General features: G+C 41.3%; 1 protein-coding gene across 2 annotated transcripts in view; it reads left to right on the forward strand.

The window, feature by feature from the left end:
- The window catches only part of ttc29 (tetratricopeptide repeat domain 29), a 573,216-nt gene that overhangs the window by 338,911 nt on the left and 206,369 nt on the right, over positions 1–27,936 (forward strand). The window contains exons 9-10 of one of the 2 annotated variants that reach the window (XM_087986781.1): positions 23,601–23,724; positions 25,929–25,986. In XM_087986781.1, coding sequence (XP_087842907.1) covers positions 23,601–23,724; positions 25,929–25,979 — 175 coding nt within the window. In that variant the 3' untranslated portion in view covers positions 25,980–25,986. Of the gene's footprint in view, positions 1–23,600; positions 23,725–25,928; positions 25,987–27,936 lie in introns of those variants that run through there. The other variant, XM_043699397.2, reaches the window with a different exon arrangement.

Below are 27,936 nucleotides of genomic sequence, written 5' to 3' on the forward strand. Positions count from 1 at the left end.
CTATAAAAGCTTTTACAATCAGTGTATATGTTTCCTGCAATCTTCCTCTAGTATCCTAGTTTCTGTTTCTTAATGAATTATTTTGTCCCCCTGTGCTGAAATCTAAACTGCTCCCAACCCTCACATCTACTTTTTAGCCAATTTGTATGCCACTTCCTTGAGTCTAATATTATCCCTGATGTCCCTTGTTAGCCCTGTTTTGGCCACCTTTCCATTTTGATTCTTGTGCCAAACAAGAATGAACAATTGTTACATTCTTCCGTATACTCGTTAAATGTTTGCTATTGTAAATCTATTGTCATCCCTTTAGGTAAAGTCCCCAATTTTATTATCATCAGTTTGCACCTCATACCTTCACAGCTTCCTTTATTCAGATTCAGGAGCCTACTTGCAGAATCAACTACGTCACTCTCCACCTTAATGAAAAATTCTATCACATTATGATCTCCCTTCCCCAAGGCTCCTTGCACAGTTAGATTTGGTATATTCCATTTTCACTACTACAAAATACCCGGTTTAGGATAACCTGTTCTCTTCTTGGCTCCTCAGTATACTGATCCAGAAAACCTTCACACAGATTAAAGTTGCCCATAATTACATCTGTACCTTTATTATTTGTGTCTTTAATTTCCTGTTTAACACCATCCCTGAAGTTACACCACAGTTTGGGTATTGGGGGGAGGGGGTCTATATACTCTATATACAGCTCCCACTATTGTTTCTGCCCTTTGGTGTTTCAGCTCTATGCCTGGATCTGTCTTAAAGTCTACATTTACATTGAAGACTTCAGATAGTTTCAATGAAATTAAGTGAAATTGTTACTCAGGAAAAGTTAGACTATTAAACATATCATCTAATTCCTGAATAACTATTCAACTGACCCCTATTTACCACCATATACATACAACCCAAGTGCACTTTCCCAGACCTTTAATACACCCTGATCCAATACCCACCCCGAGTATCAACCCAACTCAACCCCACTTCCCAACAGATCTGACCCCCACCCTCCACTCCCCTGCATCATTCATACCCCTTAAATCCCAAGGACACAGCTTACCTCTCCCCCCACCCCAAACCAGCCCAGATGCTACAGCCTGGAGTCGACCCAGTACCACAACCCCTCAGCACCTGACTTGTCTTGACATCACCCCATCCAAGATCTAAAACTACAACCTTGCCTCTCACTTCTATGCGACCTGATCTGACCCAATAATCACCCCCATCCTTTTGCAAGCTGGACTCAAAACAACATTCCCCGGAATCTGACTGCCTCCCTTCTCCCTATCCTGCCACTGAACGGGACTTGAATCGTCACTCCACTGGTGAACCTGATGCATACCTGGCTGCCCCCTACCAGGGACTTGACCTAAATGAAAGGATCAAAGGAGTGGTAGCTACACTTGCTGATGACATAAAAATAGATAGGAAAATGAATTGTGAAGAGGACATATGGGCTCTACAAAGGGATATTAAAGATAGGTTAAGTGAGTGGATGAAGATCTGACAAATGGAGTTCAACATGAGAAAGTGTGAAATTGTCCAATTTGTTAGGAAGAATAAATTTGAAGCATATTATCTCAATGGTAAAGGTTGCAGAATTGGGTCTCCTAATGCATAAATCACAGAAGGTTAGCATGCAATAACAAATGATCAGGAAAGTTAATAGAACATTATGTTTTACTGTGAGGAGAATTAAATACAAGGGTAGATAGGTAATATGCTGAAAATGTGTTGCTGGAAAAGCGCAGCAGGTCAGGCAGCATCCAGGGAACAGGAGAATCGACGTTTCGGACATAAGCCCTTCTTCAGGCTTATGCCCGAAACGTCGATTCTCCTGTTCCCTGGATGCTGCCTGACCTGCTGCGCTTTTCCAGCAACACATTTTCAGCTCTGATCTCCAGCATCTGCAGACCTCACTTTCCCCTCCTAGGTAGGTAATATTTCAGATATATAGGGCATTGGTGAGACTACATCTGGAGTACTGTTAACTGTGCTGGTCACCATTCATAGGGAAGGATGTTAATGTTTAGAAGTAGTACAGAGAAGGTTTGCTTGACTAATATCTGGAATGAGCAGGTTGTCTTATGAGGAAAGGCTAGACAAGCAAGGCCTGTATTCTCTGAAATTTAGAGATGTCAGATCTTAATTGGAACATATAAGATCATAAGGCGACTTGACCAAGTGGATGTGGAAAGAAGCATTGAATCCCTGCAGTGTGGAAGCAAGCCATTCAGCCCATTGAGTCCAGACTGCCCCTCAAAAGAGTATCCCACCCAGACCCCTACCCTATCCTTGTAACCCTGCATTTTCTAACATCTAATCCACTAGCCTACACATCCCTGGACACAATGGGCAATTTAGCATGGTCAATCCACCTGATCTGCACATTTTTGGACTGTGGTGGGAAACCAGAGCACCTAGAGGAAATCCATGCAGACACTGGGAGATAGTCATCCAAGGTTGGAATTGAATCCAGGTCCCTGGCTCTGAGAGGCAGCAGTGCTAACCACTGAGCTCTGTGCCGCCCATTGGGAAACCATCCAAAGGGTGTTTTCCCTAAGGGTCATAGTTTAAAAATAAAGAAAAGAAAACAAAGAACTTCGGATGCAGAAGATCAGAACTAATGAAGAGTTGTCAGACTCAAATCATTAACTGTTTTCTCCCCATAGATGCTGCCAGACCTGCTGAGATGAAGGAAAACAATTGTCTCAGAGGCACCAGCTAACCTACACCCCCTAACCATCCGGCACTCTATCCTCAGAGCACCCGAACATCATAGTTGCCTTATGTGCTGAGATTCAACAGCAGCTCTCAAAGTGGCTGTCAGGTCTTTTAAATTTCAGGAAACTGCAACTGACTGCTATGAAAAGGAGATATTGTTTGCCTTCCCCCGACTGTTCTGCATTTGGAAAGAACTGTCAGAATGGAAGTACAACTGCACATTTTTGATGAAGACCTGAACTGAATTGCCTCTCCAAGGTGCAGAGACTTCTTTTTTAAGGAAAGAGATGGGGTAGAGTGGCAATCTGCATGAAAATCCAGCTTAATATCTTCTGACCGTTTAAAATTTAGAGACCCTCTCACTATAGCAATGCTAGACAGTGGGAGCATTAGAAACTAGTCTGGGCTATTGATCTTCTTGAGCCTGCTTCACCATTTAATGAGATCATGACTGATCTGAACCTAGACTCCATATAGTCCTTGATGTTATTGATTACAAAATCAAAACCTCGTTCAATCTTGAAAACTCTATTGATCTTGAAATCCATGGCCTTGGATTTCTACTAGTTTTTATGTGAAAAAGTGAATACTGATTTTCATCCTGTATGATTCAGCTGTACTTTTAAAATTATGTCATTCAATTTTTACTCTCTTACTGGAAAGGTTTCTCCACAGTTACACTATCAAAAGAAAATCTACCACTTAAACATCTTAATCAGATAACTCCTCAATATTCTATAATAAGGACGATATAAAGGTTTCAGCAGCCTATCCTCATGATTTGATCCTATAAGCATGACATCATTCAGGTTAATCTGCGCTATAATGCCACCAAGGCCAAGATATCCTTTCTGAAGCAAAATACTAAAAACACAATGCAGTTGTCCACATGGGGGTCAGACCAACTGAAGAATAATTTCAAAATCTTTGTAACTCACTCTCCTTGAAATAAAGTTAACATTCCATTATACTCTTGAATTACATAGTGTTATGACATGGGGTAAATCCTTCTGCTAATTTGAACCAGACCCACAGAAAAGCTCACCTCGCCTCGTAATTTGTTAAAATATGAGTGACAAAGAACTGCAAAAATCCCTCTATGTAAAGAAAAAATTAACAATTTATTCTTTAACTCCAAGAAACACAAGAATATTAAACAACAACTATTTACACAGTAATCCCCCTTTGCCTGATCAATTTATCTGCATCCCACTCTACAACAATATACTGATCCAATAAAACCCCCTCCCCCCGATTAAGTTTACAGAAAAAAAATCCAATTTCAAAACCAGCCAGTTGCCACTGTTCCCTTGGTATCTTCATCTGTACTTTCCTGGGTCTTTTCTTTCATCTTCTGCTTCACAAATTTCATATAAAAGGTACCTTTCAGAGAGTGCAGGCCGTCTGTGTTTGGTGGTGCTCTTCGCTGTGGCTAACTATTCAAAATACCTGATTTTATATTCCCCAAAACATTGGACCATGTCATTGGTTTGATGTCATCAAAACATTTAAATTCAAATGCTATTGGATTTTGGTATCTTGTGGCATAACTTAAATTGTTTGGCCAAATTCGAATTTGTTGTTTACCATAGCATTGCAGCTTCAGCTATTTGTTTCACAACCAAATGTTACGTTTTTAAATTTTTCAACATTCTCTGTACCTCTCTAGGTCTGTTCCAGCTTCCACTCTCCCTTAAAGGTACAGTACAAACCTACACCTTCATAACACCACCCCACTTAAGGAAAAAAAATGAGCCATCACAATGAAAAGATGGCTTCATGTTTTTCTCTATTCCTTAGCCACATTACCATGACATACATATGACTTTAATCTAAGTTCATATTAACTTCTTCCCACAAAAATATAACATTGAATAGATACCAACCTCATCTCTGCTTTATCAGTGAAATACATGATAACGCATTTGCTATTACATTCTTATGACCAGAAACATGCACGATTTGTAAATTAAAAACTCTGTATTATAAGAAGACTCCAAGGAAATACTCTCATATTCTTGTCTTTAAAGCATTCAAAGAATTTAACAAGATTGCGATCCATATACATAACTGTTTCCAACGCATTGTTCGTGACATAAACATTAAAATGTTGTAAGGCCAGTACCAAACTCAATAGTTCTTTTTCAATCATAGAGTATTTTCTCTGGTGGGTGTTGAGTTTCTTTGAAAAATAACCAACTGGCAGTTCAATTCCATCCTCATCTTCCTGTAGCAGTACAGCTCCAACTCCTATGTTGCTAACATCAAAAGCAACTTTGAAAGGTTTCAAAAGGTTTGGTGTAGCTAAAACAGGTGCAGTAGTTAATTTTGATTTTAAATTGTCAAATGCCACCTGGCTCTGTTCTGTCTACCAAAATTTTGTGTTCTTCTTCAGCAAGCCAGTTCATGGTGCCACTACGCTGCTGAAGTTTGGAACAAATTTTCAATGGAATCCGCTTAGTCCCAAAAATCGAAGTACTTCTTTCTTCGAGGTTGGTCATGGAAATTTCTCGATGGCCTTCGTCTTTGCATTCCTTGGGGTCAACCTTCCATGACCGAAGTTATGCCCCAAGAACGTCACCTCTGCTTTTGCGAATTTAGTTTTGTTTAGGTTTATTACCAGTTTTGCTTCTCTTACTTGGTCAGAGCTCTGCCAACTGTACACGTGATCTTCCCAGGACTCACTAAAGACCACCACATCATCCAGATAGACTGCACAGTTTGTTAACGCAACCGCTACTCTTCATGAGACTTTGGAATGTGACAGGTGCGTTCTTCATTCGAAGGGCATCACTTTGTATTGATATAGCCCATTTGGAGTTACAAACGCAGTAATTTCTTTCACTATCTCTGATAAAGGTACTTGCCAATAACCACACAGTAAGTCCAACTTCCATGATGTAACTGGCTTGTCCAACTTTCTTGATACAGTCTTGGAATCTTGATGTTGGGTATGAGTCTGATTTTGTTACAACGTTGACCTTCCAATAATCCACGCAAAACCATTGAGTCCCATTAGGTTTGGGAACTAAGATGATCGATGAACTCTATTCGCTGTGACTCTGTTTGATGATATCTTCATTGAACATGGCCTCCACTTCTTTCTGGACCTGTCTGGCTTTGAAAGGATTAACTCTGTAGGGGCGTGGTTTTATCAGAGTGGTATTCTCTATGTCTACGTCATGCACAATAGCATTAGTCCACCCCATCTTATTCCTACATATGTCTTTATACATTTGTAACAAACCTTTCAACTACGTTCTTTGCTCCTGAGACAGATAGTTTACTAACCTACCCCATTCCTCAAGGACTTCCTCATTGTTTAACATATTTTGAGGCACATCAAATTCCACAGCATCTGGATTTGATTCCTCACTCTGCAGGGCAGTAACTAACACCTGCTTACCCAGTTCTCTCTCTCTATGATAATAAGGGTTCAACATAGTCACATGACATAGCTGATACAGTAAAGACAAGGGGTAGAGTTTTCCCCTTTGTAGTTAAAAGGTGTTGCCGAGTGAAGTTCATGGTGTTTGGTCTGCTGTGACCCAGCGCAAATTTTCCCAAACTTCAAGTCTTCATATAATTGATTATGAAATTGGGCTGTTGGGTGCATTTCTTGGAAAATTGCATAGTCAGAGGCATAATTAAAGCATTGCTGCACACCATTTCAGACACTGGAAACCAGGAATGACCAATCCCCCTGTGATGTTTGAGCCTTGTCATTGAAGACATGGCCCTGAAGAAAGGCAAGCTAACTGCTTCCTTCATGGACAAGGATCTGGAGACATTCATGGATGAGGTGGTGAAAAATGGGCCATTCCTTTTCCCAGTGAATTGCTCCAGGAGACCATTCCACCAGAACCACCCAACCTGCACACAGCAGCCTGGTTCTGTGCTTGTTCCTCGATTAAATAAAGTGCATATCAATGTAAGAAGAAGCTTAATAATCTTTTGTACTGTACAAGGGTAAGTGGCACCATCCTCTCTCTGCTACCTCAATGCTACTGCACACACTGTAATGCACCAGACCAGACCCACTCAAAATATTTTAAGAAGGTAGCCTCCTCCCTAACTTTTTCTTATTTTAAAGGCAGATGAAGTGGATGTTCCAGGTGTGATGTAGCTGGTCAAACCCTTTGGCTTTAAACAAAACAGAATTTATTTGAACATTGCAGTTGAAACACGAACAGAAGAAAACGGAATTTAAAATAACCTAACTATTGGAAAACCTAACTGACTCAATTTAGCAACTTAACTAAGGAACAGCTCTAATCCAGCAACATCCCATAAACACACCCCTTGGCACAGGTTCTTATAGGCAGAAGGGAACAGCATCCAAAAAAATTTTAGAGAGAAAAGTCAGTCAGGAATCATCTGTTGAAACTTTGCACTGCAGCAGCTTCTGACTTCTACAGCTAAACCAAACTAGAAAAAACCTGAACTGGGAAAACTGCCACTCCCCTGCCATTGTTAGACTAGGCTCTTCCCAGACATTACTGCACCTCTGTCTTTACGACCTCTCTTAAAAATAACCCAAAGACAAAATAGCCTTGTTAAAGTGATAACATCATCATATTCACCAAGTTTCATGGACCACAACTCTCAGTTGACCAGAGGAAAGTGTGGTAGACATCAGGCTCCCTATTTCATATGAGAAGATTCATAATCTAGTTTGGAAATATTGCAAATAAATGACAAGCTAGCTTTCAGCTTCTACTACAGGGATCTGGAGTTGTTGGTAAACTGGCTGAGAGGAAGGCAGTCCTTTTCCCTGCTGAAGTGAGTTTCAATTAGTTTCTTTCTGCCTTCTCAGGATTTGCAGTGCATTGCTCTGTCGCACATTCATCAGTTGCCCTCTTGATCAATATCCTGATCCTCAGGCTCAGCTTCATCCTCAGAAGATTGTTGTCGATCACTCATTTTGTCTGCATCCAAGCTATCATCCCCTTGTTGACTCCACTTGCGAATTGCACAGAATGTCACAATAATGTGAGATTCCCTTTCTGGGCTGCACCAGATATTGATACCTCATCTTTTTAAGGAGGCCTATTTTCTCGTCCATTTGTTAAATGTATGGACAAAGTTATTTCTTTGTTCTGCCTTTCTGAGTGTTTCATAAAGGAGTCATGTTTGGAGAAGTTATTATAATGATCACAAATGGTAATACTCTGCAAGTCAGATCCAAGAATGAAACCTGGCTTGATAGATCATAAGTTTTATTTTTACAGTTGGTTATTGTGGTGATTGGTCATTGAACATTTCAACACAAGACTACCATTGTTCTTTAACAAAAGAGCACAAGTTTAGTACACAAAAAAAATCAAATAAAGCCCTCTCTATTTATAATAAAATAAAGAACTGCAGATGCTGGAGATCTGAAATAAAAACAGAAATTGCAGTTAAATCTTGGTACATCTGATAGCATTTGTGGAGAGAAAGCAGAGTTAACTTTGAGTCTGGTGACTCTTCAGAATTATGTCTGAATGTGTAAGTCAATTTGAAATCATCTTAACATAAACAGCAATGTTTTTCTCAACATTATAGGGTAAAGTTGTTATAATCCTATTAGACCATAGGGTTGCTGTCACATTAGAGAGAGGCAACTGGTGATTGTTTAAACTGAGGGTCACCACATCTCAGGTGAGGGGAGAAGTAGAAAAGCAGAGTCCCTTTTCAGAAACTCAATCCCAGAAAAATATTACTGTTCTATTTACTCTCATATTTGTTGCTCAACTGGCTTGTTTTTTTGGTTTTTCTTCTTGGACTGCTGAAACAGTTCTAAACCTTCCTTCCAGTTCTGATGGCCTGAACCTCCTTTTAGTTCTGTCAACCTGAAAACTTCTATGTTAACTCTCATAGCTTGGTGAATTCACAAACTAAGATGCCCTGGAGTGTCTGGAAGATAGTGCAGGCAACTGCTATGGAAAACACACCGCATCAACAAGCTTTGGAATCTGATGGAGACTCAGAAGGACAGGCAAGTCATCCAATTCAGGTAGCTGCCAATGTGAAGTAGCAACCGGGGAACTGTGTGGATTGTCCAAATCCTCAATCCATAAATTGAGGATGCAACTGACGCCACTTACCCAGAGCTTTTCCTCTGTGACTATGAAAATCAAGCAGCTTAGGTACTGGGCTTCTGTGCTTTGCTGGATTTCCCCATGTGCAGGGTCCTATTGAGTGCACCCGTATTGCTTGGAAAATTCTCTATCATCAATCAACAAATTTTCTAAAATAAAGCTTCCACTCCATTTATGTTGAAACTATGTCTGACCATTGGTGCCAAATTCTCGATATTCCAGAAATACTGGGAGCTGTCATGATGCATACAAGCTAGAGAATACAGAGGTTCCTGCCTCTCACCAAGGTGCTTGGGTGGTTATGAAACCAGGGTTACTATGATAAAGGTGTATGATGTATATTATCAAATACATTATATTGCAAATTTGGAGTTTTAAAATAGAGGCAGATGGGTTTTTGTCTCAGTAGATTTTTTTCTAAGAGGCTAGAAAGTCTTTTTGAAAAGTGACCGAAGTTTTCAAGAAAGCATGTTACTTAGTTTCGAGCCAGACATTTGAAGAAAATGACAATGTGATCTGTAGGTCCAGGTTTTATTGTACACCTCCACCTCCTTGGTGGATCATCACTTGCTGCTTATCCCACTGGAAACTGTGCAGCAACTGCTGGAGGTTTCTGTTCTTGCCGAGTTTGCTGACAAAGTTGCAATTGCTGTTTTTTTTGACTTTGTCTTTGAAGTTTCATGAAGATTGTTATGACTCCAACAAAACTGTTCTCCATTTGAACCTCATGAGCAGGTAACCTTTGGACAATATCAGAATGATAACTGTATTTTGTTGAAGGAATTCCAGAGCCATCACACCATAAATATGAGCATGTCCTCACTTAATGTTCAAGAAACATCACACCTATGTGGAAGCTCTGATTCAGTCTACAAGGATATTTAACAGATAATGTCTGTGACACTGGTGTCTCCAGTTCTCACTTGTGGATGTTTTTTTTGCTGCAAATATGTAACTTCACTGGAATCTACAGTCTGCAGCAAACTGTTCTTGCCATGTAGGAAATACAGGAAATGACACAGATCTGCTCCAGTGATGCCCCAGAAGCAACTTCAAACTGGGTGCAGGGCATCATGGGAGGCAAACCCACCTCAGCCCTTAGACTTCAAGTTGCACCTAAGAAAAATCAAATTGGAGAAAAATTTAGCAATACAGGACAGATTCAATCAGGCAATTTATTCAATCAGGCAACTATCACAAAAACTACTTTCTGTCTCCTACATGTAAAGACAAAGAAGTCAGATATAATTGGTGGAATTATAATAAGATGGAATCACATGAGCAATGATGAAATCCATGGCAGAGCCTGACATGAAGTTCGACGAGATCAAATTGGACATTGGAAGCATCTCACTCCATCTTTTGTCCTTTTGACAAGTAGTGTGCAGAGTTTTTGGCAGCAGCAATATGTCAATTAAGGGGGATTAATAGGCAGCAGCAATATGTCAATTAAGGGGGATTATTCTTTGTTAAATACCTTGTTAAATAACTTGTATTATTAATGTTCGACTTCCTATTTTACCAAACACACCTAACAATCTAGGTGTTGAGAAAACTCAATATGGAAGCTAGAGTGGGTTCCCGCAGGCTTCAACCTGTCTCTGGCTATATAGAGTCTCCACATTGCCCAACACCAAACAGAATTTCAGAAGACAATCTATAGCCAATGCGCCCCTTCATTCACAGATATTGGCATTCAGCATTGGCCAACCCCTGACAAACATAATAGCACTTCACCAATACTTTGGTAGGGTGCTTTGAAAGCACAAATTTGCATTGCATTGTCGCTGGCACTAGAATGGCTGTAGCATGGACAGGGATCCAGCTCACAGATTGGACCAGGCTGTGTCTCAAGGATGCTCATTTGCCATCTTAGTGGTCAGTCACTTAGTGCTTACGTGCATGCCACAGCATCCTTGCCTTACCTTGCTTTGCCAATTACAATAGTCAAATACAAAAACAGAAGTTGCTGGGAAAGCTCAGCAGGGTTGGTGGTATTTGTGGAGAGAAATCAGAGTTAACATTTCAGGTTGCAATCAGAATTCTGAGGAAGGGCCAGTCGACCTGAAACATTTACTCTGATTTGTCTCCACAGATGCTGCCAGACCTGCTGAGTTTTTCTGGCAATTTCTGTTTTGTTTCTGGTTTACAACACCTACAGTTCTTTTGTTTTTACTACAGTCAAATAACCAACCAGCTTGTCTTATTGATCAACAGTCCTCAATCCAAGGAGCAGGCATCTTGCTATATGGCAGTGTGCAATGTCAATCTCACATCTGCACCATGTGCCAGCAACTAACATGGCAAACATCTGTTAAGAAGCAGCACTTCAAAAGCTAGTGCTTCCAAGTAAACCTATTGGACTCTACCCTGGTGTTGTGTGATATTTAACTTCCACAAACACATTGTATGTGTAGCAAGTAGGCATCCAAGACTTATGCCATGGCCCTTAGTGATGTCCATGGACGTACCCATCAATCAAGGTGCCCCAGAACAATAAGTTAAGGGTAGCCTCCCTTACGAATCATGATTAGCCATGATCAGATGTTTGGTCAGGTAGTCTCAGTCAAGGGCATCTGCATTTCTTTAGTCCAGGGAGTTGGTCAGATTTCTCAGTCTAGGACATCTGTGTGTCTTCACTCCAGGGAGTCAGTCACAGTCAGTCCTAAAGCCCCATTGTGGACATTCAGGGAGTTGAGGGGGGTGGGTAGTACAAGAGGGCTGACAGAATCAGTTGATGTAAAGCTACCAGTTAGAGGTTTGGCAGTTCTCATCCTGGGCTATTTGATTAGGTCATTCAATGGGATGGCCCATGGTTAGCCGATTGAGAATGATGAGAGTGGACAAATGGTTGGGAAGGGCAGGGGTACAGGGGATGCTGCCATGGGAAGGAGATCCAGCAAGTTCTTCTTTCGGACTGGGGGTTGCAGGCTGGAAGGAAGGAGTGATAGCAATTGTCAAGTGGGGCATTAGTATCTGCAAATGGATATATGGTAAATTATGGATGGAAAGGGAGTCATGCAAGAGGGGATTCATCTCCATCAGGAGCATTATGGTTTTAAGGGGGTGACAATGTATGACTGCACTTGGCATGATCACCTCATATACTGGGGGCTGGATGGGGAAAGGTGAGTAGGTGCATCTTCCCGTAGTTGGTTTAGGTGGGATCCTGGAGAGTTGTGAAGCCTATGGGGCTTACAAGAAGGGCTACAGACTGGGAAATTAGATGATTTCGAGCTCACCAACATGTAGAGATGGATCTGCAAGTCACCGGCCAAGGACTGCTCACTACACCTTCTGTCATGCTAGAAATCAAAAGTGCAAAATGAGGAAGACGATCCTTCTTGACTAATCAGGACCTTTCCACAAAATGCTTTTACTGGTTTGTAAGAATCACAATGTGGATGGTTCATTTGTAAAATATCTTGATTTATCAATTCAAAAGTCACAACTCACAGCAACCACTGCAAGAAAAATCAAAAGGTTTTCTTCAAGTTTAAAATGAGTTTATTTCTGGGGAGAACAGGCAGTTTCTGCTGAAAAGAACAGCAGCACACCCTCCCGGGTCTTTCTGTCTTTCTGTGTCTGTATTTCTGGAAATTGTTTCCAGTTCCAATCTGCTCTGTTAGTTGAGAACCAATCAGGTTCACTTGTAAACAACCGCCCTGGCTCCTGATTATCTGCATGTTGAAGGAACTTCAGCCACAAAAACAGAATTTACAAAAGATATTGTATTATTTGCTTTGCAACTACACAGCCATCCTGGTAAATCGCTGTTTTTAAAAACAGTTCTTTCTTATTGCAATCTGGAAATTTTAAAGACACAAAAGTAAAAAGCCATGGTTTGTACAGTGGTGGATCATGTGTGGCCATGAAGGTACGTGTCATGCTGGCACGATGACATTCGGGCTACACAGAGAAACAAACAACCAGATGCAAGATAAAAGCAGTGCCATTTATCAAATAAATGCCAAATAATATTTTGTGCCTTTTCATCCATGCCACCAAAGTTCATAAGATATAGGAGCATTGAGTCTGCACCACCATTCGATCATAGCTGATGTGCTCCTCATCTCCATTTTCCTGCTTTCTCCCCGTAACCTTTCAACCCATTACCAATTAAAAATCTGTCTGACTCATCCTTAAATTTACTCACTGTCCCAACATTTGGGATAGCAAATTCCACAGATTCATAACCCTTTGGGAGAAGTAGTTTCTCCTCAAATGTTTTAAATTTGCTACTCCTTATCCCAAGACTATGATTTCTCGTTCTAGAATGCCCCACAACAGGAAACAGCCACTCCTTGCCTACTTTATCCATACCTTTTATCACTTTGAATATCTCAATTTGATCTCCTCTCATTCTTCTAAGTTTCAGAGAATATAGGCCTAAACTGTTCAATCTCTCTTCCTATGACAAACCCCTCATCTCTGGGATCAATCTAGTGAACAACCTCTGAACTGCCTCCAATGCCACTACATCTTTCCTCAAATAAGGGGACCAAAACTGTGCACAATATTCCAGATGCAGTCTCACCAATGCCTTGTATACTTGCAACAATATTTCCTTATCTTTATGTTCAATTCTTTTAGCTATAAAAGCCAATATTCCATTCGCTTTCTTCATTATCTTCTGCACTTGCATGCTAGTTTTCTGTGACTCATAAACGAGAACACCCAGATCCCTCTGCACTGGCACACTCCGAAGTCTCTCCCTATTTAGATAATAGGTCGCTTCCCATTTTTTTGACCAAAAGGCATGACCTCACATTTATCCACGTTGAACTCCATCTGCCACATTTTGGCCCACTCCCCTAACCTATCTATATCCATTTGTAAGGTTCTTAGTTCATCATTGCAGTTTACTGTCCTGCCTATTTTTGTGTTGTCCGCAAATTTGGCTGTAGAACCTTCTATTCCTGTATCCAAGTCATTAATATAGATTGTCAATAGCTGGGGTCCAAGGACCGAACCTGGTGGCACCCCACTAGTTCTTGCCATCTACAAAAAAAAACTTATCCCAACTCTCTGTCTTCTGTTCATTAGCCAATCACCTGTCCAAGTTAATAAGTTACTCCAATCTGAGGGATTTGTCTGCCCTCAATTCTAAAAGAGTGCTGAGTACATTTTCCCTATTGATGTTGACCAATCTAAGTTCTACCCTTTCTATATCGCCCGTTCCTATTGTCCTTTACCGTGAAAATGGAGGCAAAATATTGATTTAGCATCTCTGCCATTTCAGTGTTCCCCACTATTAACTCTCCAGTTTCATCTTTCAAGGAACCAACATTCACCTTAACGACGATATCAATAGAAGTTTTTGCTATCCCGTTTGATATTTTGTGTCAGTTTTCTTTTGTAATTTACCTTAGCTGTTTTTATTTTTTTTTAGTATTCCTTTATTTATGTTTAAAAGTTTCCCAATCTTCCAGCCTGCCACTGGCCTTTGCAATATAGTATACCTTAGTTTTTTTACTTTAAATTGTCCTTGACCTCCTTGAGGAATTGAGTAGCCCTTTAAACATCTACCACCGCTCATCTGCTGTCTTACCTTTTAGCCTTCCTGCCCAATCTACTTGGGCCAAATCTGTCCTCTTGCCTATGTAATTTCCTCTGTTTAATTCCAGAACACTACTGTGGGACTCTATTTTTTCACCCTCAAACTGAACTTTGAATTCTATCATACTATGGTCACTTCTCCGTAGAGAATCCTTAACTATGATATCATCAATTAATCTCTCCTTACACAATACCAAATCCAAAGGAGCTTGCTTCCTAGTTGGTTTTACAACAAACTGTTCCAAGAAACAATTTCTAATACATTCAGTGATCTCTGCTTCCAGGCTACCTTTGCCAATTTGATTCTTCCAATCTATGTGCATGTTAAAATCACCCAAGATTATTGCCATGCCTTTCTTTCAAGCCTCTAATATTTCCTGGTGTATACTGCTCCCCACTGCAGACTTACTGTGCCCTCTATAAGCTATCTTCTTTCTCTTCCTCCCACTGTGTCATGGTGCACTCCCTGGTTTCCCAGTGGCTTGCTTGGCACAGGAGTCTGTTGGCCCTGGAGGTTCATTTGGGCAGCCCTGGGCCCACATGTGCCTGAACTGGCCAGGTGTGCTGAGATTCAAGTTGATCCTCCTAAGGGTCATAAGGGTCAGGCAGGGTGAAGGACCTGAATTAGCAGATTGGAGACTTCTGCAAGGAATACATGTGTTCCTTCGCCATCTGGATGTCTCCTTGTAAGAAAGAGGCACCCCAAGTGCCACCATGTTCCCCATTCCCCTCTTGTCATGCCATTGGTCCTGAGGCCCAATGGTGGGGGCAACAATGTGTGTAGATGTGTGCATCCCTCCTGCAGACCCTGATTTTCCAAAGCAATCATCCAACATGCCTATGGAGAAAGCCTGATATTCGCAGCAACATCTGGGCAAAATGTCATTGCATCCTACATATATGTCAGTTGCTCTTATTCTTTGATGTGAATATAGATGAAGTCTGTAACTGCTAACAAGACCTCTCCTACCTAGGCTGAGCAAATGCTAGGTCTTAGGCAATTTTCTGAATGCCAGTGTCATCCTCAGCCAGATGTAGAGCTGGCCGAGTGAGATGCTCACCAGATTGAGCTCCCTTATGTTCTAAGAGTAACAATAGCAGCAAAGTGTCAGCATTTGAGTTGATGGGGAGTGCAGGAGGCAGCCTTGCCAATGCTTCCTCTAAGTCCTCAATATGCTTGTCCTGAAGAGGTCAAGGAGGTGGCTTCTTGACCAGCCCGCTGTTTCATTTCAGAGGTGATAGATATTTTGGCGGTATCTGCAAGGAAAAAGAGGGACAATATCACAGCCAATGGTTAGATGTGGCATACAGTGAATATGATAATGGCAGTGCAATAAAGAGTTGAAAGGACCATGATTCTCTTATCCCACAGGGTAAGGAGCTTGGTGTCTCGTACCCCCCCAGCAGGGCTCTTCCTGCCCTGTTATGGGCTGTCTTGTAATTAGAGAGAGGGAGGCACTGAGTGAAACGAAATTGTGTGACACAGCATTAGTGCTGGTGTAGTTGTACAAAAGGTGGTGAGTGTTGTGTGTGAATGAGTAAGCAATGCAGAGGCCATGCAGTGTTAATAGTGTGCGAGATTGGGGTGGAATGAGAATGAGTGAGGGAAGATGTTTCATGCAATAGTGGGAGTTGCAGACACAGGCCTGAGATAGTTTGAGCATGAGGTCACAGAGGTAACGCAAGTAACAGAGGTAGAGATAAAACAAGATTTAGCCAAATATTCCAGAAATAGTACTGGTTCTTTATTTGAAGGTGGGAAAAAATAGATAAGGCATTCATGACTGGATGCAAACTTTGTTACTTAGAATAGAACACTTCAGTGACCAGCTGTGCTCTAATGTTCCTTGCAGCAATCACTGAGGAGCTCCCTAAGTGACAGTCACTATGTAATTCTGGCTCAAAGTCAGAAATGGATGTGTCTAAGGGGACGTTTTGGATGTTTAGGATGAACAGAGCACACTTGGGTATGACAAAATATGCATACAAGCTCCCTGTTGAGACTCCAGTAATCATTGCTGAAAGCATATCCTTTGATATATTGCTGCTCTACTGCTGATCATGCAGCCATTTGTGGGCTAACATTCATTGATGTAAGAAGTAGGCCTTCTCACTCTCAAACCATTACAAGCCTGAATTTGTTTTAGAGGGTAATGAATAGTTGGGGGTGGAATAAAAACTGCTTAAATTCTGCTTCACACTTCTGTCTTTAACCCTTATTACGTCTCTATTCAAAGGTACATAGACAATGTAATATGTGTTTATAGGAGCCTTCACACTTCTCCAGGCAGTGGAAACGATAGCTAAAGTTGTCCAGGCTACATGTAAATAAAACTCATTCACAATCACAATAGACATAATTCAAATATTCCAATTTAATTCAAAATTAACTCTTCTGCCAGACTTAGCTGATTCTGACAACAGATGCACTTTGTGGCCAAGAAATTAGGGCATGATCCCACTGATGTGCCCATGCATATAATGAGATCAACAGCAAGACTACAGAAATTTAGACTCCCATTTGTTTATCATTGGCAAGCTGCAGATTACAATCAAACCTCAAAGGCAGGTCACCAACATAAGGGTGGCAGCCCTCTGGAGATTCATGGGGAGAGGGGCAATTGGGAAATAGGGACAGCAATGGTCAGCAGTTGTCTATGAATTTAATGTCAGAACAGCTGCTCCTCCCAATCCTACAATAAGATAAATAAACAAGAAATTGTAGAGACTTTGAACAAGTATTTCTCTATCTTCTAAAAAGAAACCAAAAGCATACCAAGAATTGTAATTAAAATCAAACCTTAAAGAGAAAGAGGAACTTAACACTGTCACTATCACTGGATAAAATGTATTTGGAAAACTATTGGATGTAAATCCTAAGAGCTAAGTCTTAAAATAAGGGAATGTAGAGATAATGTTTGATAATTCTTCCTTGCTTTTAGAAAAGTTCAAGCAGATTGGTAAACCACAAATGTAATATCCTTGATTCAAGAAAAAAGAGCAGAAAGCAGGATGCTATAGGCCAGCTAGCTAATATCTGTCACTGGGAAAATGCTGGAATCGATAATGAAAGGTGTAACAGCAATAGATTAGGAACTTCATAATATAATCAAACAGAGCAAAATGGCTTTATAAAAAGAAAATCATGTTCGACATACTTATTTGAGTTCTTTGAGGATGTAACAAGCAAGGTGGACAAAGGATAATTGGGATATATAATATCATGTGTTTGGATTTCCAAAGACTTCTCTACAAATTAAGAGTTCATGGCTTTAGGATAATATATTAAAAGAGATAGAGAATTGACTAAAAAACAGGAAATAGATCTGGACTTTATCCTCCCTTGCCGAATAGTTTGAAGGCATAGGTCTTGTAAATCTACAGGGTGGCCACCTCATTGACTAACTGCACACACTGGTTTGGTTGAAATTTAATAAGGGTGCAGGGGAAATATTTGACAGCCTGCCTGCTCTGGGGCCAAATGAAGGCCTTTAAGGGCCTCGTTCCTGCTAATGCTGATATATTGCCTAAGATGGAAGGAGGCCCAGGCCATGCTGAAACTAGGCAACTTTAGCTGCATGAACTGGGGTCTGGCAAGGGGAGGGGGACAATCTTTTGGGGGGCTTCTAGAACCTTGGGCTTAATCTTCCACTCCTGATTAATACCCTTACCCCTTCTTACCCTCCTCTTCATGGCCCCTAAATTGAAATTTGCCTGTCTGTCTGGGCTTCTCAACATTGGGAACCGCTTTATAATTCCAGCAGTGGCTAACAGAAGTGTTTCTGAGACTACAGAAATGCTGACCAGCCTAATTGGCTGTTAGCTCTCTAAGGCAGAGGATCCTCCAAAGTAAAGCGGGGAAGTCTCATTATAATATAGTTAACACTGCCCTCAGCTTTAAATTGCTGCAGAACACCAATAAGACTCTGGACCATGGCTTGATCTCAAGAAACCCCCCCAATCAAGATATTTTAGCTGGGAAGGGCAAGCAGGGATCATGGAACATCTTAAAATCCAGCCCAAAAGTCAGGACAAATGGGTCATTTTTAGATTGGCAAATTATAATTTGTGGAGTCCCACAGGAATCAATGCTGGGGCCTAAACTAATTGCAAGCTATCCTTTGTACAAACACTTTATTTGATATTGTTCCTTTTAAAATTTTTGGAAATTATGTTACCTTGAAAGGTAACCTGTTAAGTCAGTAACATCTGTAGATCCAAGGCTAATTGCCATAAACCACGATTTGCGTCCAGTTTGATGAACAGGTTGCATTTCACTAGCTTTGCCAGACTTTCATCCATTTGAAGCCATTGGTGAATCTCATGTTCTGCTGCTTTATTTAATGTAGTTAGACCCACGTAGGGCCTTATTGAATCGTTAAGGTTCAATAGAGTCATAGAGATGTACAGCATGGAAACACCCCTCGGTCCAACCCGTCCATGCCGACCAGATATCCCAACCCAATCTAGTCCCACCTGCTAGCACCCAGCCCATATCCCTCCAAACCCTTCCTATTCATATACCAATCCAAATGCCTCTTAAATGTTGAAATTGTACCAGTCTTCATCACTTCGTCTGACAGCTCATTCCATACACGTACCACCTTCTGTGTGAAAACATTGCCTTGTAGGTCTCTTTTATATCTTTCCCCTCTCACCCTAAACCTATGCCCTCTAGTTCTGGACTCCCCGATCCCAGGGAAACGATTTTGCCTATTTACCCTATCCATGCCCCTCATAATTTTGTAAACCTCTGTAAGGTCACCACTCAGCCTCCAAGGCTCCAGGGAAAGCAGCCTCAGCTTGTTCAGCCTCTCCCTATAGCTCAAATCCTCCAACCCTGGCAACATTGTTGTATATCTTTTCTGAACCCTTTCAAGTTTCACAACATCTTTCCAATAGGAAGGAAACCAGAATTGCACGCAGTATTCCAACAGTGTCCTAACCAATGTCCTGTACAGCCACAACATGACTTCCCAACTCCTGTACTCAATACTCTAACCAATAAAGGAAAGCATACCAAACACCTTCTTCACTATCCTATCTACCTGCGACTCCACTTTCAAGGAGCTATGAACCTGCACTCCAAGGTGTCTTTGTTCAGCAACACTCACTAAGACCTTACCGTTAAGTGTATAAATCCTGCTAAGATTTGCTTTCCCAAAATGCAGCACCTTGCATTGATCTGAATTAAACTCCATCTGCCACTTCTCAGCCCATTGGCCCACCTGGTCCAGATCCTGTTGTAATCTGAGGTAACCCTCTTTGCTGTCCACTACACTTCCAATTTTGGTGTCATCTGCAAAATTACTAATGTACCTCTGAGGCTTGCATCCAAATCATTTATGTAAATGACAATCAGTAGAGGACCCAGCACTGATCCTTGCAGCACTCCACTGGTCACAGGTCTCCAGTCTGAAAAACAATCCTCCACCACCACCCTCTGTCTTCTACTTTTGAGCCAGTTCTGTATCCAAATGTCTAGTTCTCCCTGTATTCCATCAGCCAGTATCTTCATTTTGGACAACCCAGGATGACCCTGGTGGAGTTCAGGAAATCACTCTTGCTCCCCATAATAGAATGTCATTCTGTACGGTGATCTGATCTCACCAGATCCAAAAAGGTCTCAATTCTGGTTGTGATGGTCTTTTTGTTTCCCCATTACCACCAGTTGTCTTAGTTTTGCCACGACTTGATCTTTTTGCGTCCACAGTCTGATATTGTCAGCAGTGACTGCAGGTGTGTCCAGAAAGTTTAAAACCAGAACAGACTCTTCCAGTGGGAGAAACACCCATGGTGTATCTGCCAGCAGGAGGCAGCTCAAAGCATCCACACTTGCAACTTGGCCTACCGGACAGTGTTCCAACTTGTAATTATACGTATTTAGAATGAGAGCCCACGCTGAATTCAATCTGAAGCTATAGGAGGCACAGCCTTCTCCTCTTTGAGTGGTCCTAGCAGTGGTTTGTGGTCTGGCACTGTTACAGTCCATTAAGGTATTGGTGGAGCTTTCTCAGACCAATGATGACCGCCAGACCCTACTTCTCTATCTGGGTGTATTTGTGCTCTGCGTCAGCCAAAGTCCAGGAAGCATACATTATGGAGCATTCCTCCTATTGGACCATTGGTGAGTCAACACTACACTGATACTATATGGGAAGGCATCACATGTTAGCACCAGACCTTGCTCTCGATCATAGTGTGCAAACACTTTAGGCTATGATAGCTGCTTCTTCACTTCCCTAAAAACTATGTCTTGGGTACAAGACCATTTCCAAGGCTGACCCTTCTTCAGTAGCAAATGTAAGGGTGTCAGGTTGGAGGCCAGGTTAGATATGAATTTTCCACAATGAATCACCAATCCAAGGAAAGACCTAAGCTCCGGTACAGATGTGGGGCTGCGGTACATTTGATCAATCTTATATATTGGTCAAAACTTTTATGGGTATTAATTGTAGCATATTTCTAAGAATCCTCATCTAACTACAATTGCAAGCATGCATGATTTGTGTCCAGCTACATGAAGAACAGCCAATTTCACACCACATCCCCCACCCCTGCCAACTTTGTGTATACATCCTCCATACAACAGATTGGGTATCTATCCAGAAGAAGCAGTTTACCATTTGTTTAAAATCCCCACAAATGTGAACCAACGACTGGTGCTGCCTATTCCACAAACTATACGGGTTTGATGATGCCTTCATTTTTCAACCTCCTGATTGCTGCCTCTACTTTTGCACATAAGGCAAATGGCACTAGGCAGGCCTTGCAGAATCATCAAATTGTTTCTGGGTCAACATGCAAGGTGGCCTTAGCTCCTTTGATATCTCTGGATCTTCCTGAAAAACATATGGGCATTTAATTAGGATTTCACTCAGGTAGCCGTTTTCTAATCAAAAAATATTGAGCCAATCAAGCTGTATCTTTCTGAACCAATTTTGCTCCATCAGGTTTGGGCCAAGCCTTTTACTACAATAAGTGGTAACTGAACCAGCTACTTCTGATATGAGACCAGAACTGAAGTTGTACGCTTAATCTTTCAAGGTTCCCCAGTATAGGTTCTCAGTCTAGCTGAGGTCTTACGCAAGGTTAAGAGATAGACTTCAAAGCGAATTTTGTTAAAGACTGGTCCTGCAATCACTGAAATGGTTGCACCCGTATCAACCTCCATTAGAACCGGATAACTGTTTAACCAGACCTTTATTTTGATTGGTTCTGATTTGGATGTTGCTAATCAATTTTGGCGTTTCCAAGACAAATGTAGGTGGGTTTTCCAGGACGCATTCTCCTGGATACCGGCCTATGAGTTCTGTTACTCAATTCAGGCCTAGTGGGACTCTTTTGTTGTCTTGAGTCCCATACTGACAGCAACTACAAGGGCTTGCCAGTCCAGACCATGAAGAAAATGTTAACTGTTTGGCCGAGGCTTAGCTTTGTATTGGGGTTTTGCTGTTGGATGATCTTGAGTCCTTCTGTTCAGGTTATGTCCTGAGTGAAGCTATACAAGTACCTTCGCTCAAGTGGTGTCCTCCAAGCTCAGTCACCCTGTCTAGGGTGTCCACTTCCGTCTGCATACCCTGTAACTCATACTCCATTTGATGCATTTTCTAATGACAAAGCCAGTTGTAGTACCTGTTTGAAGTCCAGTTAGGCTTCAGCTAGTAGGTGCTTTTGCATGGTTACATCATTAATCCCACATTCTAAATGGTCTCTCAGCATCTCATTAAGAGTTAAATCAAAGTCACATGCATCTGTCAGTCATCTTAACTTCTTCAAAAATCCCAATACAGATTCCCCTCATTACAAACTGCCAAGTAAAATCGATATTATCTCAGAATTAAAGGAAGCTTGGTGCTGTAATATTCCTTGACTAAATCCATCAACTCTTGAAAGGTTTTCGGCTCTGGTGCCTCAAGAAATGTTAGGCTCCAGATAACCAAAAGAACTGCGGTTCCACAAGCTTTCAGGAGAATTACTTATTGTTTTCCATCTGCCCCAATATCATTTTTCCCAGAAAAATAATGCATTCATTCCACATATATGGCCCAGTCTTTGACAGCATGATCAACTGTGTCAAGTTTTCCAGATAATTACATGATGCCGGAAATGCTTACTCCAACTCAGAGACGGCTGTTGTGAACAAATTCCTTCAGGAGCATATTTTTTTTCTTGTCAGCACTGAGATAGCTCCACAGAGGTCAGTATCCTGTCACCGAATCACCGTTTATTTATATTTATTTGACACTTGTCCAGCTTCCTCAGAGCCAGCTCTCAGAGTTGACAGAATCTCTGACATTCCTGTTTATTATGTGTCAGCAAAGGCTCTCTGACCTGACCGGGTTAACAGCCCTAATCAGGGAAGTCATATTCTATGAGGTCCACCCGGCTGACCTCGTTATAATCACTAAAGTACCGACTCTCTTCACAACACAAACTGTCTCCCCCTTGGCCTCAGCTCAGTCCTGACCCCTTTCACTTATCTCTACTCCACAGCATCTGCCTCAAACACCTGGCCTTCCCTCAGCCCTGGCTAGATTCCCTTCTCAGTCCAGATATTTCCTCTCTGCTCTGATTTCTTGCCTTTTTTTGTTCCTGCTTGTGATGGTCTGTTTGCGATTCACTAATAAGACAGTTTCATCTTATCAATCCTGGTGGCCACATTAAAATGGACTTGCATGGTCTTTTAAATTTGTAGCCACTTCGTACTGTGGAGAATTATCGAAAGAAATCTAAGCACAGCAGGGCTGCTCAACAGCAATGAAATTAATGACCAGATAACTGTTATTACATGTTTTGATTGAGGGATGAATGTTGACCATGAGACTGGAAAAAGTCTCCCTGTTCTTCTTCAATTCTTTAAAAATGTCATAGGATCATTTATATGTATCTGAAAGGATAAATGTGACTTTTGTTTAATGTTGCTTCTGAAAATTGCACTTCCAATAATACAGCAGATTCTAAAGTGTCGGCCTACTAAGTGCTCACATCTCTAGAGTGGGGCTCAAGGGGAAAGTGTCAGTATTAAGCCAAAGCTAACATTAGTTGAACTAAATAGTATATCAAAAATACAGATAAGTTAAATATTAGAAGAGAGTATATTGAAAATTACTAAAAATACATTTTGTTAAAATTTTATTAGTTTTATTTTCTGTATATGCATTTTGAATGTTTTTAACTTATTCAACATCAGATTCATATTAAATCTATATTAAATGTTTTATTCTTCAATAGTACAGGACATTCTGCTGAAGCTCTTGAGTATCTGAAACAGTTTCTGGCCCTGGCAGAGAAAATTGATGATAAACAAAGTCTTGTGGATGCTTGCAGATTCCTTGGAATTATGTATAATAACCTGGTAGGTATCAGTTTTTACACTTGCAAGTATAAATTGGACCTTGTCTCATTTTATAGATAAAAACGTACACAAAGATCAATTTTTGTGATAAATACTTATGGATATCTTAGAAACATCTGACCTGAAATTTTGGGTTGTTCCATTTTTTTCACACAACACCAGGTTATAGTCCAACAGGTTTATTTGGAAGCACTAGCTTTCGGAGCACTGCTCCTTCATCAGGTGGTTGTGGAGTGTAAGATCATAAGACACAGAATTTATAGCAAAAGGTTACAGTGTGATGTAACTGAAATTATATATTGAAAAAGACCTGGATTGTTTGTTAAGTCTCTCATCTTTTAGAATGAATATGTTGGTTTCAGTTCTTTCATATTTAAATCACAGAACTTTTTTAAAGTTACATTCTCAAGTGAACTTTAACAATTGGTGTCATGTCGGCCCAGATAATGCATTGAAGGTATGAAGTGCCCTGTGTGAGACTTTGTACCCCAGTCCAACACCGGCATCTCCAAATTATGAAGTGAAGATAGCTGACAGCTATCAAAACCAAGCTTCAAGTCACTGATGAGTTTAAATAAGTCATTTAACTTTTATTTTAAGTTCCATCACAGAATTGGACTTCAGGATTTTTTAACTGGTATTGTAGTATAGTTATCATTGAAATTTAAGAAGTTGAGTTAAAATTGATTTGGAGGAGCTGGTGTTGGACTAGTGTGGACAAAGTTAAAAATCACTCAACACCAGGTTATAGTCCAACAGGTTTATTTGAAAGCACTAGCTTTCGAAGCGCTTCTTCTTCATTAGATGGTTGTGGACCAGGACCGTAAGACACAGAATGTATAGCAAAACGTTACAGTGTCTTGCGGCTGAAATATATTAAACAAACTTAGATTAAGTCTTTCATCTTATAGAATGAGTTTGTTAGCTTTGGTTCATTAATATGTAAATCCCAGAACTCCTTTTAAGTCATATTCTCAAGATAACTTCAGGTTTTTGAACAAAAGGTGTCATCTCAGTTCAGACAATGCATTAAAGGTGTGAGGTTAAGACCTGTGGAATCTAATACGGTCTGAACAATGTGAACTATGGCAAGATTCTGGCAGAACTGGATGAGAAGTCTAACAAGGCCCATCTCATATTAGTAATAACATTAGCAAATTTGCTGATGATACTAAGCTGGGTGGCAGGGTGAAATGTTAGGAGATTACAGGGTGACCGGGACAGGTTAGGTGAGTGGTCAGATGCATGGCAGATGCAGTTTAATGTGGATAAATGTATGGTTATCCACTTTGGTGGCAAGAACAGGAAGGCAGATTACTACCTAAATGGAATCAATTTAGGTAAAGGGGCAGTACAGAGAGATCTGGGTGTTCTTGTACACCAGTCAATGAAGGTAAGCATGCAGGTACAGCAGGTAGTGAAGAAGGCTAATAGCATGCTGGCCTTCATAACAAGAGGAATTAAGTATAGAAGCAAAGAGGTTCTTCTGCAGCTGTACAGGGCCCTGGTGAGACCGCACCTGGAGTATTGTGTGCAGTTCTGGTCTCCAAATTTGAGGAAAGACATTCTGGCTATTGAGGGAGTCCAGCGTAGGTTCACGAGGTCAATTCCTGGAATGGCGGGACTACCTTACGCTGAAAGACTGGAGCGACTGGGCTTGTATACCTTTGAGTTTAGAAAACTGAGAGGGGATCTGATTGAGACATATAAGATTATTAAAGGATTGGACATTCTGGAGGCAGGAAACATGTTTCCGCTGATGGGTGAGTGCCGAAACAGAGGACACAGCTTAAAAATACGGGGTAGACCATTTAGGACAGAGATGAGGAGAAACTTCTTCACCCAGAGAGTGGTGGCTGTGTGGAATGCTCTGCCCCAGAGGGCAGTGGAGGCCCACTCTCTGAATTCATTTAAGAAAGAGTTGGATAGAGCTCTCAAGGATAGTGGAATCAAGGGTTATGGAGATAAGGCAGGAACAGGATACTGATTAAGGATGATCATCCATGATCATATTGAATGGTGGTGCAGGCTCGAAGGGCAGAATGGCCTACTCCTGCACCGATTGTATATTGTCTATTGTCTCGGTAGCTTTTCACAAACATGTGGTGTATTTCTCATTAGGCAGTGGTGAGTTGTCAATTAAGGGGGATTTATTGCTTGTTAAGCATCTTTCTGACATCTCAACTTATCTCATTAATATGCAGCTATCAATCTTGCCATATTTGCCAAACAAGCTAGACATCGAGAAAACATGACATGGAGCCAAAGTACGTACCTAGTGGATTCAGCTCATCATTTTGCCCGAATGGTCTCCATGTTGCCTGCAACAAACATCGTGTCAGGGAATGATCCACAAATACCATCTACATGCAGCCTCATCAATAGATATTGGCATCCAGCACCTGTCATCCCATCACAACCTTCATGGCACCTCTCCACTGGCATCTGCTCACCACAGACTTGTGGTGCACAGCACACTGGCATCTAGCATTGAAAGGCTACTGCAAGGACACTTTTCAGGCACAGACAAGGACCAGCTCATGGACTGAACCAGGTTGCATTCTCAACATTGCATGCTTGCTCCCTTAGTGTTTACACAATTAACACCTATCTGCAAGCTATCACTCTCCATGCCCAAGTTTTCTCGCCCCGACTCCATTTCTTGGGGAAACGTGAGGCACAGTGACAACTCTGTATATCCTGGGACCCTGTGACAGAAGCTGCAAGTGTGGGAAGCCATCCTATGCTGGTAGCTATCAAGGTCACTCCTGCACTGAACCTCAATGTGACTGGCTCCTTCCAGGGAGTGTTGGTTGACCTGTGTAGGGAAACTAAGCACCCAAAAATGCCTCAGGACAGTGATTAATGTCAATGGTGCAAGATCCCACCAGTTCACTCCTGACTTCAAATGTGCAGAACAGGCAATGTACAATTAGGAGGTGTGTTACCCACTGCAAAATTCCTAGCCTCTAACCTACTCATTTCTGATCAATAATAACCCTAAAGATGTTGATGATGGGTTTTCTTGTTGGAGATAGGCATTGCCTGATATTTGGATGGCACTAATGTTGATAGCCACTTATTAGCACATACATAGATATTGTCCAGGTCTTACTGCATTTGCACATGAATAGTTTCAGTACCTGTGGGTACATGCTCCGTCCACCAACTTGGTACCTTTTTTAATCAAAAGAAATTCTACGCGTTCAATATGCATTGGTTTTTAACCACAGGCAGCACATTCTACAGGTCTGTGTTTGCTCTCCTGACAACACTAATGACTCTTTTATTCTCTGCCAGTCCCCCTCAGTTACTTCTGTCAGGTACACAACTACAAAGAAAGCCTACAGTGAAAGCCAGGAACCATGCAGCAAACAACAGGTTTTCTCAGGTCATGTTTGTGTTGCCCAAACCTTTCCAGAGGAACTTTGTTGTATTGTCCTGAATGTATATACTGATCTATAACTGCTCCACAGCATCACCACCATGAGTTGTCTTGCCCATCATCTGGACAGCAACAAATGCAGGAGAAGGAGAGGAAGTGGAGAGAAAACAAGGATGACCATGGCCATCCCCATTATAAAAGTCAATCTGGTTACTATTTCCTTTAGGAATGGAAACCTGTCCTCTTTACCTGGTCTGGCTTACATGTGATTCCAGACCAACAGCAATATGTTTAACTCTTTACTACATGCTAAAATGGCCAAGCAAGATTCGCTGATTAAGAGCAAGTAGGATGGATAGCAATTGTTGGCCTTGCCAGTGACTCACACCACTGAAAAGAAAAACGTAAATCAATAACTAAGTTGAGAATTACATAGAACATAGAAAAGTACAGCACAGAACAGGCCTTTTGGCCCACAATGTTGTGCTGAGGTTTAATCCTAATGTAAAATATAGTGACTTAACCTACGCACCCCTCAACTCATTGCTATCCATGTGCGTGTCCAGCAGTCACTTAAATGTCCCTAATGACTCGCTTCCACCACCACAGCTGGCAACACATTCCATGCATTCACAACTCTCTGCGTAAAGAACCTACCTCTGACGTCTCCTTTATACCTTCCTCCTAATATCTTCAAACTATGACTCCTCGTACCAGTCAATTCTGCTCTGGGGAAAAGTATCTGGCTATTGACTCTATCTATTCTTCTCATCATTATCGATCAGGTCTCCTCTCTTCCTCCTTCTCTCCAGAGAGAAAAGTCTGAG

Source organism: Chiloscyllium plagiosum, unplaced genomic scaffold, assembly GCF_037043375.1.
Source record: "Chiloscyllium plagiosum isolate Xiang-an unplaced genomic scaffold, Cpla_swu_hap1 HiC_scaffold_1, whole genome shotgun sequence".
Lineage (NCBI taxonomy): Eukaryota > Metazoa > Chordata > Chondrichthyes > Orectolobiformes > Hemiscylliidae > Chiloscyllium > Chiloscyllium plagiosum.